The sequence below is a fragment of the Felis catus genome, chromosome C1, assembly GCF_018350175.1.
Source record: "Felis catus isolate Fca126 chromosome C1, F.catus_Fca126_mat1.0, whole genome shotgun sequence".
NCBI classification, from domain to species: Eukaryota; Metazoa; Chordata; class Mammalia; order Carnivora; family Felidae; genus Felis; species Felis catus.
Genome location: NC_058375.1, coordinates 178,761,091 through 178,776,097, shown reverse-complemented (window position 1 = coordinate 178,776,097; position 15,007 = coordinate 178,761,091). Strand labels below are relative to the sequence as shown.

General features: G+C 37.7%; 1 protein-coding gene across 4 annotated transcripts in view; it reads left to right on the top strand.

Annotated features, from left to right (window-relative positions):
• The window catches only part of TMEFF2 (transmembrane protein with EGF like and two follistatin like domains 2), a 232,809-nt gene that overhangs the window by 124,012 nt on the left and 93,790 nt on the right, over positions 1 to 15,007 (top strand). For all 4 annotated transcript variants that reach the window (XM_045034167.1, XM_006935444.4, XM_003990984.5 and 1 more), the window contains exon 5: positions 7,291 to 7,387. In XM_045034167.1, the coding sequence (XP_044890102.1) occupies positions 7,291 to 7,387 (97 nt within the window). The remainder of the gene's footprint in view (positions 1 to 7,290; positions 7,388 to 15,007) is intronic.

Sequence of the window (15,007 nt, the reverse complement as noted above, 5' to 3'; positions counted from 1 at the left end):
TGGGATTGGTTAAAGGAACCACTCCTGGGGCGCCTGGGTGGCTCAGTCGGTTGGGCATCTGACATCGGCTCAGGTCATGATCTCACGGTTCGTGAGTTCGAGCCCCACGTCGGGATCTGTGCTGACAGCTCAGAGCCTAGAGCCTGCTTTGGATTCTGGGTCTCCCTCCCTCTCTGCTCCTCCTCTGCTCACACTCTGTGTCTCCCTCTCTCTCACAAAAATAAATAAACATTAAAAAAAATTTAAAAATAAAGTAACCACTCCTATTCTGGAATATGCCTTTTTTATGCAAAGGGAAAGAGCAGGAAAGTAGAAAGCCACATAATGGCTTTTATATAGCTTCTCATTTCCATCCACATTTCAGTGGCAAAAGCAAGTCACAAGAACAATAGTGGCACCATGGAACTCAATGGAAATGTGGATGTGGAAAGGAATTATACAGTCCTTTTATTGGAAAGTGTAGAAACATAATGGGAAAAATAAAACAATCTACTATAAATGTCATATGTCAATAATGTTTTTCATGGTGAATGTGAGACTATAGATAAGTTTGAAAAGTTAGAGCAAATGTGTCACAAGTCGGTCATTTAACAATGACAGGCGGGAGTCTTCGTTAGTGCAGAAATCTCTGGCCTTTGCCTTTGAAATTAACAAAAACAAGTAGGGCAGCTGTGTAAAGTAAAACTAATTTTAAAAAGGCAGAAGTGTGATACATGACAATAAATATGCAAAATGTAAACTACGGTAATTAAAAATATATTGTCATAAAGTTCTTAAATTGTTCGTGAAGTAATAAAGAGGCATACTGTAATTCTTTTGCTGTTTTTTGGGGGAAGGCAGATCCAATTTTATTAGAAATATACTATTCCTGTAGATCTTTAAGTACTCTTCCCAAATTCTAGTATACTTGATGATACAGAAATCGAGTTTGCTTGTTTTTTTTATTTAACGCACTTTATAATTCTTAAAGCAACCGCCAAAATAATAACATAAAAAGTATAACCAAAAAAATTAGTAGAGATAAGATAAAATGAACAAGATGGAATATTTGATTCACCTAAATGAAAGAAAACAATAAGATAGAAAAGACAACAGAGGAACCCCAAAAGATAGGCCAACTATGAATCAAGTACCAAGTTGATGCAAACATCTCGATTATTGCATTAAAGTAAATTCATGAAATGCCCTGATTAAATGCAGACATATTCGGCCTGGGTAAAAAAGAAAGATCCAACTGTATGTTGTTTTCAAGAAACACCCTTTAAACGTGTAACAGACATGTTGGGTGTAAGTAAATAGAAACAGTAAGCAAACAAAAGCTGCTATGAATATATACATTTCAGAACAAAGTTGATTTCAAGATGAATAGTGTTACCAGAGATTAAAAGGGGGCACTTCATAACAGTAGAAGGGTCACTTATTTAAAAAGACATAAGACTGTTAAATGTTTACACACCCAATATCAAAGCTTCCAAATACAGGACAAAAGAAAATAACACAGCAAAAGAGTGCTAAAAATAATTTTACTGTCACTGATAGAGATTTTAAATACCTTTCTCAGGAAAAGATAGAACAATTAAACAAAAGCTTAGTATAGTTATGGATGCTTCGAATAATATGAACCATCAACTTAAGCTCATTAACGTTTATAGAAAACTACTCCTCAAAAGAAGTTACACCTTCTAAGATGCATATGGAATATTCAAAAAGATAGATCATGTTCTGAGCCATAAAACAAGTTTCAGTAATTTCAAAGAATTTAAATTAAACAGAATATGTTCTTCATCCATGATAGAATTATTAAAGATGAATAAAAATAAGATAGCCTGGAAAAGCCTCAAATAGTTTGAGGTTAAAAACACACTTACTAAAATAATCCATGGACCAGAGTGGAAAAAACCCAAAGGATATTACAATATATATTTTGAACATAAATACATGAAAACACAATATATCCATTCATGGGATGCAGCTAAAACAGTCTTTAGAAGGAAATTTATAGATTTAAATGACTATTTTAGGAAATATGAAAGGTAGAAAATCAAGCTTCCATTTCGAGAAACTAGAAATACAATAGGGGTGTCTGAGTGGCTCAGTCAGTTGAATGTTTGGCTCTTGGTTTCTGCCCAGGTCATGATCTCAGGATTCATGGGATTGAGCCCTGCATTGGGCTCTGCACTGACAGTGTAGAGCTTGCTTGGTATTCTCTCTCTCTCTCTCTCTCTCTCTCTCTCTCCCCCCCCCCGTCTCTCTCAAAATACATAAATATTTTAAAAAAGAAAAGAAAAATAATAAAATAAACCCTGACTATATGGCAGAAAGGAAATAATAAGCATAAGGGCAGAAATCAATAAATAGAAAATGTAAATAGCCTTGTATAGCGAAGTCAAATGATAGTATCGTCATACACAAACTTTCTTAAAATAGAGAAAGTGGGAACACTTTCAATTCATATCATGAGACAGTTTTATTCCTGATACTAAGACCAAACAAGAACAATATAAGGGAAGAAAATCACTGCCAGTATATCCTATGAACACAGATTTTTAAAAGTTGAACAAAATATCGTTAAATGAAATCCAGCATTATATAAAAGGATTAAGCTGGACTTATCCCAACAATGGGAGGTTGGCTTAACATGAAGATCAATCAGCATATTTCACTACATCCACAGGTCAAGAGGAAAAAACCCTGTCCATAGGGGAAAAACAAAGGACCTCAGCCTCTACCTCATGACTTCTGACAGCGTTCACATCTGACAGAAATTGAAACCTAAATATATTCAAGATTCCTGCAACTTGAGAATAAAAAAGAGAAACAAGAATAATTTGTACTTGACACCCAGTTGTCCAAGAGATGTAAAAACTAACATGCGCAAAAAGTCTTTTACCAACTTGATTAATAAATACTCAGTTATTGTTTCCAGCTAGTGACTGAAAACAACCATGTTTTGCAACAAGAAAATGGTACATTTTGATATATTCATTTAACTGAATACCAAGCAATAAAGAGAAATAAACTGCTGATACACATTGCTACCTGAATTAACCTCAAAAACTATGATGCTGAGTGACAAAGGTGAGCACAATAATTAAGTACTGTGTGATTCCCTTGATGTGATTTTCTAGAATAGTTAAAACAGATTTCTGCGGTGACAGAAATCAGATCACTGATCTGCCTTATATAGAGACAGAGTGGAGGTAGGATGATGGCTGGGAAGGGGGCACAAAGGAACCTTCTGGGATGATAGAGTTGTTCCTTGTCTTGATGGGCATCCCCCAAAACTGATTGAAACATACACTTAAGATCTGAGCATTTCAATGAATATAAATGTTAGTGCAATTTTTGACAAAATAAGTGACATTGAATAACTGTTTGAACATTATTATTTCGTGATGTTTTCAGACATGGCATAACACAGGTTAGGCTAGCAAGAGACCCAGGAGACACTACAGTGAATCAGGAAGAGAATATGGCCCAGCAGGCGCATCCAATGTGAAGACCTGTGTTGGGCCAGAACAAGGTGGTGAAAAACGAACTTTGGTAACCTCCAGATGAAACCACCAGGGGCAAGGAGAGTTGAGAGAGAAGTGATTTGATTATCTCTTATAATCCCCCAATTCAGAATCTCCAGGGATGAAAACAGGGCTAACTACAGGGCTCCACAATTGATAAAATATGCTTGTAGGAGCACTGCCTCCTTCACCCCTCACATTTCCCTCAGTCAGTTGCTGAAATCTAAGTTTCTACAGAATAAAGGGAAATAATGGTTTTACCTCACAAAATAAAAGGATTAAAATGCAAATGCATAGTTGAACTAATACTTTAGAATAAATGACTTTTACTCCCATGTAATCAGTGGACGAATGCAAATGATGAAGCACTGACCCTTCTCATTTCTGACAACGTAGAAAGAACGGGAAGAAGAAATAGTCCAATTCGATACACATTTACTGAGCATCTACCGTGTGCTAAATCAGTGGTTTTCAGGCTTTTATGACTGTGACCTTTAGTAAGAAATGAAATTTATATTGCAGCTCTGCGTAGATGTACATACGGATAACTAAAACAGTGTTGTAAAATAAAACCTATACTTGCTAAACGAGATGCACTCAGTGTTTTCTATTCTGGTATATTCTCTCTCATGTTTACAAAAACTCTGGTAAGTGACCCACTACCTTTTCACTACCCGCCAATAAATTATGGATTGTGGGTTGAAAAACACAGTGCTACCCTTGCTACCCAGAATGTGGTCTGTGGACCCAGAGCATCGGCCTGTGGGGGCTTGTAAGAAAAGCATAACCTCGCACCTACTGAATCAGAACCAGCATTTTAATCAAACCTCCGGATGCTCCCTGTGGACTTTAATGCGTCACAAGTCCTGTGCTCAACAACGCAAGGAGAGAATGCTCGGGACAGACAAAGTCTTCTTGCTTAGGGCAGAGATTCTTAGGCAGGGATGGTCCGTTTTTTTAGAATATACGTATCCAGGCATCAAGGCTACAACTCCAGTGTCTACAAGGATATCCTAGGCAGTTATGCCAAAAACTAAAAATAAATGAACAAAATCTACCAGAGCTTCTGAGCCCCACCCTATTTAAGAACCACTGGTCTGCTTGCTTCAATGAAAACCACGTACCAATTTATTACAAAGGTGCAAGCCTATGCTTCAGGTAATATGGAGCGATGTTAACTTTAGTTTTCATTGTGGATGACTTCAAATACAATCGCTTTATTCCCTGAATATTTATTGATGGAGGCATTGCCACTGCTACTTCTGAATTGGCCGCTTCATCCGTGTGGGAGAATTTGCAGACATCTTCATTCTACCAATAACCGTCCGTTTATAGAAATGAAACATGACTTCGAGTGGAAATATTAGTAGTGGTTCTGCTGAGTTAGCACAACTCATCCCCTAGATTACTTCCAGTAGATCCGTAACCTCGGATCTCTACTGCCAAAGAAAACGGAGCTGCCCCTAAGTGGCCGTAACTGCTCATTAAGGACCTTCCCGTTGCGTTCGTATGTTTCCTGAGTGGTGGGAAGTTTTAGTCTGGAAGCTGCTAATCTTGCTAACACTAAAAGGCTCTCTCCCATTAGCAGCTTCTGTGTTGCATTAATAATAAGAAAGTAATAAAGAGGCCGCAGCTGTTCGTTCTCTCCTGAGGAGAGACCACAGCTTCCTTCTTATCCCCATGGTCCACTGTATTAAAGTAATAGAGTGGATGATAACTGCTGTCTATTCTATCAAAGTCTAAAATTCCTTCTTCTTTCTGGGGAGGAATACCTTTTCTCAAGTCTTCCAAATTTAAAACTATAGCCTCCATACTTTTGTAATTGAACTTGTCTCTTTAATTCATAATTCTTTTGAAATGTGAGTGCAAACCATCAAAAACAGAGGGGGAAGAAAAGTTGCTTTGGAAAAACTAAATATTTCTACCTTTCCTGAAAAAAACTATAAAGCAGTGAACTCTTTCAGATATCTTCCTGTCTTTTTTTTTTTTTTTTTTTTTTTTTTTTTGGTAAATCAAATCACTTACGTGCACAGCAGTAAATTAAAGAAAAGCGAGGAATAAAGTCCTCTGCTTTTGTAAATGTTAAAAACTCTCTTGCTATTGGAGAATAAATGAGGAAAATATCATATTAAAACAAAATACGTAGGATTGGATTTGTTAGTTTCCGCGTGCTTCTTAATACATTCTGTCTTTGTTAAAGACAATGTGATCTTATTAGGGTCCATAAAGATTGGAGAAATTTCCATACTTAATTGCTTAGTTTCTTTTTCTATTGAAAATAGTTTACGTTTTGCAGAAGTGAACTTTTATTTATTTTTTTTTAATTTTTTTTAACCTTTGTTTATTTTTGAGACAGAGAGAGACAGAGCATGAACGGGGGAGGGGCAGAGAGAGAGGGAGACACAGAATCGGAAGCAGGCTCCAGGCTCTGAGCCATCAGCCCAGAGCCCGACGGGGGGCTCGAACTCACGGACCGCGAGATCGTGACCTGAGCTGAAGTCGGACGCTTAACCGACTGAGCCACCCAGGCGCCCCAGAAGTGCACTTTTAAAGATCCTCTTGATTTATGGGGCGCCTGGGTGGTTCGGTCAGTTAAACGCCCAACTCTTGGTTTCAGCTCAGGTCATGATCTCACACCTTCGTGGGTTGGAGTCCCACGTCTGGCTCTGTGCTGCCAGTGCAGGGCCTGCTTGGGATTCTCTCTCTCCTCTCTCTGCCTCTGCCCAACTTGCATTGTCTCCATCTCTCTCAAAAATAAAATAAAAACAAAAATGTTTAAAACAGAAAGATCCTCTTGATTTACGTCTGTTTTTTTTTTTAAGTATATGATCTGTCCACAGAATAAAGTAGTTAGGTTATTGCAATTTGTCATCTATAACCAAAACTATTTTTACTTTCAACTGTATATTTTTTTAATTGGATAAATAGTAATCCATCATCTCAGAAGTCTTGCTCAGATTTTCATTCCTTGGAGTCAAAATATTTGAGTCCAACTTACATGACTGTGTCCTGATTTTGAAAAGTTAATTTTGTAATTAAGTTATATATTGCATATTTTATACTTGTAATTTATGGGAGAAAAAAAGACCAATATGAATAATTTTCATCAATGAGAATATGTATTTTTTAAATGAAATATATGTTCATAATCCTCCTGGAGGAAATCACTATGATGGGCTCTGTGCAATATTTATATAAGATTCAAGAAATTACTGTATAAACCAGCTCAAAGCTTTTTTCTACAAACTTATAATCAACATATTTTCCTTATAAGTACTAAACATTTTGCAAAAAAAAAAAAGAGAGAAGACATATCTAATAAGTCAAGACTGCCCTTTTAAATGTTTTTAATTATGTATAAAAGTCTTTGAATGAAAAAGATTTATAATTTAGGAAAGAGAAAATGCAAAGTATTGTTTGTAAAGTAAACACGAGATATTTCCTCTAGGCAAGTAACAATCTAAATCCCTTTTAATTAATAACTCATATGGTCTACTTATTAACCAAGTCTTTTTGACAAATCCACTAAACCTCTTGTTTGTTGTTTCATTTTGTTTGTAAGAACCTCAAGTGTTTATTACATAGCAATGGCTGCATATTATTGCTAGAGTTTCCCCTAAATTTAGGGAAGAAAAGAGGTGAATAAGACATTCTTTGAAGGCCCAAAAAGCAAACTGGTCTTTTGGAAAAGTAGCCTTGATAAAATAGTCTTCCGAGTGTGGGTAGTAAGCATACTTATCGGAATTCTTCTTGTTTCCTTTTTTCTGCCCTCCAGTTCATGAAGGCTCAGGAGAAACCAGTCAAAAGGAGACTTCCACCTGTGATATCTGCCAGTTTGGTGCAGAATGCGATGAAGACGCTGAGGATGTCTGGTAACGCGTTCTTTCTATTCTTTAAACAAATCATGACAATAATTTCTTTTTGTTCCCTCGGCCATTTCCTAAAAGACATTTTCAGCACGTTTTCCAATCCAGTTCCTAAGGGGGAAATTAAGGGCTATAATAACAGCAAGGAATTTCTGAGGCTGAATTAAGAGCTGGACTAGCCAGGCAGCTGTTAAGAACGTTCGTTACTTGATACGATACGCTAAGATGCCTTTTAGACCCCCAGATACTGTCAATGTTAAAAGATGGATAGGAAAATCATACTTATCAGGACGTTTCTTAGGAACCATGGTCAATAAACAATGGATGGTTGCTAATCTGCTTTCTAAGATAGTGGATCTGAGTAATTGCAGAGAATTGAAGGGTTCTGCATATGCGCACCCATAGCCAAATTAAGAAGGCAGTAAAGCAAAGAGTGATTTCTGGGCTTCTCTCTAGGATCAACTTCTCCCTTCATCCAAACAATACTCGACTCCTTCTGGAAACATGTTGAACAAATAATGAACAATATTCATTATTTTGAATGAGTCCCAAAATGTTAGTCCTCTGGGGCATCCACATGTATTAGTCCTGCCTAAATCATCCCCAAAGGGAGCAACCCAAAGTTCAGCGTGAGGTCTTTGTGGTGTGATAGTGGAAAGAGGCAGGGATCCCCCCTCACTTATGCACATACCTTTCAGGAAAACAGCCAAGTGCCCTTTGTTGTCTTCATTGTGCAGACTGTGTTTGTCTAGAGGAGTTAACAATCATTTCGATCAAGGTGGCAAAGAGTAAACCTTAAATGTTCTTATCGCAAAAAAAAGAAATGGTGGTTGTGTCACGTGATGGAGGCGTTAGCTAACAGTATGGTGGTAATCATATTGCAATATATAAGCATATCAAACACGTGCGCATCTTAAATTTATACAATGTTATATGGCAACTATATCTCAGTAGAGCTGGAGGCAAACAACAATACTTTGGATCGAACTTTTGTGGGTGGAGGGAGCCACTCATCCAAAGAACAAGAAGAAAAAACTGAAGGCAAGATAATTTTGGCAAGAGTGAAACAGCCTGCACTTAAAATATTTACAGTTTTTTTGAATGAGGATTAAGTGGTGGATTGCAACAGAGCAAACTGGAGTTCTTAGGGTAAACTGATCAGGTACTTACCGGTAGACACTGTAGCCAGGTGAATTAGCCACCCACTAATAAATGCAGACAGCAGTAGAGTTTTCCATACCTGCCAAACATTTCTCACCAATGGGCAGCTAGCAGCCAGGTGAGAGCTTATGTACTGGTTTGACCACCTTGAGGGAAATAAATGTGTAATTTCTTAAGAGCATTTTGGGCATCTTAACGGCTAATGAATTTATCGTTCCCAAACCTGGCTGATCATCACAATTACTCTGGAAACTTTTTAGACACACTAATTCTTTTGTTCCACCCCAAAACTAATAAATCAGAATTTCAGAGAAGTAGGGCTTAAATTTTTACTTATCTAAAACTCCCCCAAATGACTATGAAACACTGCTTTAAAATAAATGACTGACTCAAAGAATCATTTTGCTCTCTCAATGCTTTTGGACTCTGTATAGTCATAGCCATTATATACACTGAGACACACTGATAGGAAAGACATCCTTTAAACATTACATTTTTAATGTTTCCTGGTGACTGCATCTGTAGTTCAACATCATTTTTAAAGCTGTTAATTATCTTGCTGTCAATTATTTTACTTAAAAAAAATTCACACGGGTTCCTAATTTTTTCTTAGAATTTCCATTCCCCTGGTTTCTCGTCTCTTCAGTGGTCATCTTTAGGTAACATAGTTTCCTTTGCAGATGCAAAGATTTAAGAAACGATATGAATGGCAGCTAAAAGCTACTGGTTACTCACTACGGGTTTGATCCATCTGTATGCTTTTTCTTGTCTCTCATCTTTAACCCTAGGGGTAAATTCCACCATCCTTTCACTTTACAAAGAGGAAACTGAGTTTTGAAGCGTTTAAGTGGCCGTCCACAGTGAAGAGGGGAGGTGAAAGTAACTAGAGGGCGTTAGCCTAACAATTCAGCCAAAGATGCAATTAAAATAATATTTCTTTCCTGCCATGTCTGCAATAATAAAATAGCCAGATTGCAGGCAGCTTAGATGTAGTGACTCAAGACCTGCAGGATTCAAGCTGGTGACAAGGGAGATGCCTGCAGCAGGCAGTGGGACAATGTCCAGGCAAGCAGTGTCACTCCTGGTATTCTAGCAAAAGTTCCAATCTATGGTATGAGGGCAGGTGGAATGAGCAGATACACACAGGGCTGGTGGCATTCGAAAAATTCAACAGGAGGTCATAGGTCCCAGCCATGCAACTGGAGCTAAGAAAAAGAAACCCAGTTATACAAAGGGAACAAGAAGGGCAAAGCAGAACTTCAGTGATCAGGGAATTGGTTATCAATTAGGAAAAGAGAGACAGATCCGGGCAAGACTGGATAGATACCCACTTGCCGGAACTGGTGTAGAAAGCCAAGCCTTGGTTACAAGGGGCTGAGACGAGCGTCTAGATCTCAGAAATAAATTACAAGGTCAGAATGAAATCAGCAGCAAGGCTGACTGGATGCTGAATCAGTTAGCTTTTGGCTAGGACATCTTGTACGCCCCCAGCCTAGAGACAAGATTAGTTCCGAAATGCGGAATAAAGCTGAACCTCCAGATGGGGCTAAGTGGCTATAGCTGTGAAGATTAGAGGGATGCAGGGGGCAGGGAGCCAAGAAGATCATTATACTTCCCAGGCAAGAATGAAAAGTTGTTAGCATTTAAATAAAATGTACTTAAAATGTCCAATGTAAGCAAGAAGGAATGGTGCTGAAAGTGATAAGCGTATTGATTTTCATTTACATAAATACCTTTGTATGTTAACATTTTGTATTTAGTTATGACCATGAAGGGCAGATTGGGAACCGCTGAAGGACGCGACAATAAAGCGATAAATGAAGTTAAATAGGCATGGAAGGAAAGAGGCTATAAAGTACAACAGAAGGCAGTTGGGGAGTGATCTGACTCGTACTGGTCAACTGAAGCAGGGGAGTTTTGATGTGCTGTTGATTTTAGATGAAACCACGGCCAGGTCCTCTCGCAAACATAACGTATTGCATATGCTGTGTGGCAACAAGGAGTACAACTCAGTGTTCAACTTTATTTTTGCCTTTGATACTAACTAAACCCACCGTTTTATACATGCAAATTTCCTCAATCCTGCGTTATGAAGTAATTAACAAGATGCGAATAATTATTACTGTATTTGTGATATGGGAACAAAGATGAGAAATTAATTCCTGGTCTTTCTTTAACCCTGGCCTAAGAAATTAATATTTTATATTTCATCACAGAAACTAAGTCTAGTTATCCAAAAATGCTTAGGTACTTGCCAAATGAGGACATATCTTTGTTAGAATTAAAAAGCCGGTTGGTCAGTTACAATCAATCACAATCACTTGATCTTTTCACAGATGAGTTTTGGAGTTAAACAAGTCACGCTGGGGGCGCCTGCGTGGCTCAGTCTGTTAAGTGTCCAACTTCAGCCCAGCTCATGATCCCCCACTTTGTGGGTTCAAGCCCCGCATCGGGCTCTGTGCTAACAGCTCAGAGCCTAGAACCTGCTTCAGATTCTGTGTCTCTTTCTCTCTCTCTCTCTGCCCCTCCCCTGCTTACACTCTGTCTCTCTGTCTTCCAAAAATAAATAAACGTTAAAAAATTAAAAAAACAAAAACAAGTCATGCTGGACATGGAGAAGATAAATAAACAAACAAATGAATGAATGGTAGAGGGGTAAGGAAAATAGAGGAAGAGAACTAATAATAATTAGAGAATGGCACTGATAAACCATGATACTAAAGACATTACATTTTAATGCCTTTGAGAAAAACAGATGGTTTATAAGCTCATATAAACCCCTCACGTACATTCTGTGATTTCATTTCAAGGTTTTTCTCTTGCCTTTTCCTTCTTCTTATGGACAACATCAAGACTCTAGAAACCCGAAGATTTTCTCAATAGCAGAGAACCACCATTGCTACAGAAGATTCTTCAGTTGCAGTAATTTTCCTATAGTGTAGGAAACAATTAAGCTTCCAAAAGAGAGAATTAAAAGTCCACATGGGAAGCGGTCCACACCACAGATCTACCCACTCTCCTATCGGGACATCCCTTTATTTAGGATGGACTTCAAACAAATGGAACACCTGTGCAAAGGGATGTGTAAATTTGCTTATAGGGAAGGGGTTAAGAGGGGAAGGAAAGAAGGGCTTAAAAGATTGTTTCTCTTAATATCCAGACTGAAAAAAGTCAAAACTAATATGTTTATACATCAAAGAGACTCTCAAATGCCTCCTGCCAAATATAATTTATAAAGAAAAAGAATAGCTTATAAATAAGTCAAACATAAGAAAATTGACTCATTGCAGAGTAATAAAGCCAATCTGATAGCACTGGGAATACCAACTTATAATTTCAACAAATACTTCTGATACTTGGTTCGTTTTAGAAACAGGTTTATATTCCCTTAATTATCTTACCTGATAAATTATTTCTGTAAGTCCAAAGTAGGTCAATGGTAACTCTCTTTGCACTGGGAACTATTCCTAAGAAGTAATTAGCCTAGAACTTTCTGTTGGTCCTGTCAGTCAGAAGTAGTTCAGAGCCCCGGGGTTGATACTTGATTTAATATAAGAAAAAAGCAAGTTGATAGCCGAGTCTGATCATAGGAATGACTGGGTAAGAAATTGGCTGCCTGCCTAACATTTTCAGGGTGTCAGCATAGATCAAGGAAGGGAGCACAGGTGTAAAAGCAGATGTGGCTCGTGACAAATGATATAAAGGGGCAACTTAAATTATGTGTGTTTGCTTCGTGTGTATGCTTTCTAGTTCCTATTTCCATTTTAACTTTGCTTTTGTATCCCACTCTACATGCTACTCAGGCTCCACTGGCAAAATCTTATTGACTAAAATTCTATTAATTCCTCAGTAGTCATTCATTTTGTCTTTGAAAGCATGGATAGTGTGTTCCAGTTTTACTGTATAGCATCCTTGAGTTTGACTGCAATGGGAAGAAAGGGAAAAAGCAAAGTAGTTGCAGTAAAATGATGTCAGAGAAACTGAATGAGCATCTCTGTTTTTCTCATGTCATTGGCGTTCCATAACTGAGACAGGGTGTGGGCTTTGACGTTGCTTTTGTGAGTGTCTCTCACAAAGACAGTTTAGTTTGAAGTCCTTAACGTCTTGCTTCTTTGATCTGAGAAGGCTCCTTGTCACTAGGATGACTGTGTGTTGTTGGCATCATTCCCACCTTTAATGCATTTTGGACTGTGGAGAATCATGAATATTTGAAGCAGGACAATGGCCGTGGATGATCGTTGGCACTAGATTTCACCATACATAGTAGCAAATTAGGCATTAGGTCCTGCTGACTTTAGTGCTTTTGGATTACGAGTTTGAAAGGGAAAATTAAGACACCTCTGAGGAGAATACAGAAAATGATTTCTTTTAAAACTACTACCGGTCAACAAATGAACAAAAAGATTGTGTTACATTTGGAAAGTTTCCAGTTGTTTTCTACGAAGTAAAAAGATCAGTTAGGATTGTATACAGGATATTTCAAGAAGAGGATGCTGATTAGTCACAAAATCTTAGTGATTCAAGAGTTCATTCAGGCTCCTCTCAGGGTGTTTCCCTTTTATTGATTTCCTTTGCTCTCTTGCCTCAGAACTGTAAATGTGCTTACCATAATTAGGACTGACTTCTAATGAATTTACTCGTGGAGAGAATAAAAACACACATAAAAAAAAATAAAAATAGGTCTGCTCTTGAAAAATCCAAGGTTTTTGTTTTATATAAATATGACTTTATGAGAAAACCTTTCCAATCTCAAGATTCGTGGACTTGGGATATTGCCTCCCTCAAATCGTCTCTTCTCCTCCACCATGAAGGCAGTGCGGTCACCTCTGAAAACTGCCATCGTATTTTCCGTTTGTGTAGATGGGTGGAGACTGAAGAGGAAAGACAAATCTCTTTCCTTCAATGCCTCCATTTGCCCAGAAAGTTTTTCCAGAGACTGAAATATGCAGCTCTTGATTTGGGGTAACACACCTATTTCCATTCCCACAATTCCAAGGGGAAATGCAGACATTTTTAGCAAATCCATAGACAAATGTAAAAGTTCGTTTGATTTTATTTCTTTTTTATTATGCATTCCTCCAGTTATCTTAATCAAGAAAAAAATAACTTGTGTTTTTTTAATTCCACACAAAGAAATAAAATTTAGAATGCAATTGGAGTTAAAAGGGACTAGTATTTGTTACATGGTCTATACAACGATCTGTGCCAACAAACACCTGATCTGTGACCCAAACTTCCTTCTGTAGTAGCTGCCAGTAATAAATCTGCAAACTGAATCTAACATTTTGTCACTTTGAGAGATAAATGGATAACAATGCCACTTCAAATGAACAACAGGCAATCTCAGAAAACAAACAACAAATGAACAACTAACCCACCCACCAAAAGTGGAACATTATACTTTGTGAAAAGTGAAACTTAAAAAATAAAATTGAGGGGCGCCTGGGTGGCTCAGTCGGTTGGGCGTCCGACTTTGGCTCAGGTCATGATCTCGCAGTCGTGAGTTCGAGCCCCGTGTTGGGCTCTGTGCTGACAGCTCAGAGCCTGGAGCTTGTTTCAGATTCTGTGTCTCCCTCTCTGTCTGACCTTCCCCCAGTCATGCTCTGTCTCTCTCTGTCTCAAAAATGAATAAACGTTAAAAAAAATTAAAAAAATAAATAAATAAAATTGAAATTTGCAAATAAGCCATGGTCTTTAAAACAATGGCTTACCTCAGGTCTTCTGTGATACTGGGCTCCTTCAAAAGGAATTAGATTTTCACCTAAGTTCCTTTGAAATTTTTCACCTAAGTTCTTTTGAATTTTTCTCAGTAACTATGCCACAACTATGCTATCACATAATGATTGATGAAACTTAATTATGGTGTAACAGGTACAAACATAAATCTGGTGTGGACTACCAGGAAAAATAGGAATAAAGTATTCTAAACTTTCACATATGTTTTATATGCTTTTAATCATTTTTAGCTAGCTTGTGCAATATAAATCATGTAACTTACGTTTTATATAAAAATAATGAAATACTGCACGAAAGCAGAACAAAGGAACAAAATTCCTAAGTACGTGTATTTCTACCACTAATTTAACTGTTTTTGTTTCTTGTGTCTCTTTTTACTTGCTGTTTGAATCTTGTTTTTGGACTCTACCCTGCTAATGGGGTTTGCCTTACTTTTGGTGTTCATTCATCAAGCTCTCATTCTCAGTTTCCTCTAGACTTGTCTGAGTCTCAGTTTCTAGTACACACCGAGTCAAAGATTGCTCCCCGCTAGAATTAGAGAACACCTATTCCATCTTCTCGCGTCCCACTGTAACGCCCCAGTCTCAGACATGAAAGTATGATTCGCATAGTTATCAAAATATGACAGAACTTCCAAAAGTTTGTTTCCCATATGGCAGCCGCCATCATAACGTTTACGCTTATGGAGCTATTTAATCCTCATAATCTCATGAAGTTAGATGCATTAAC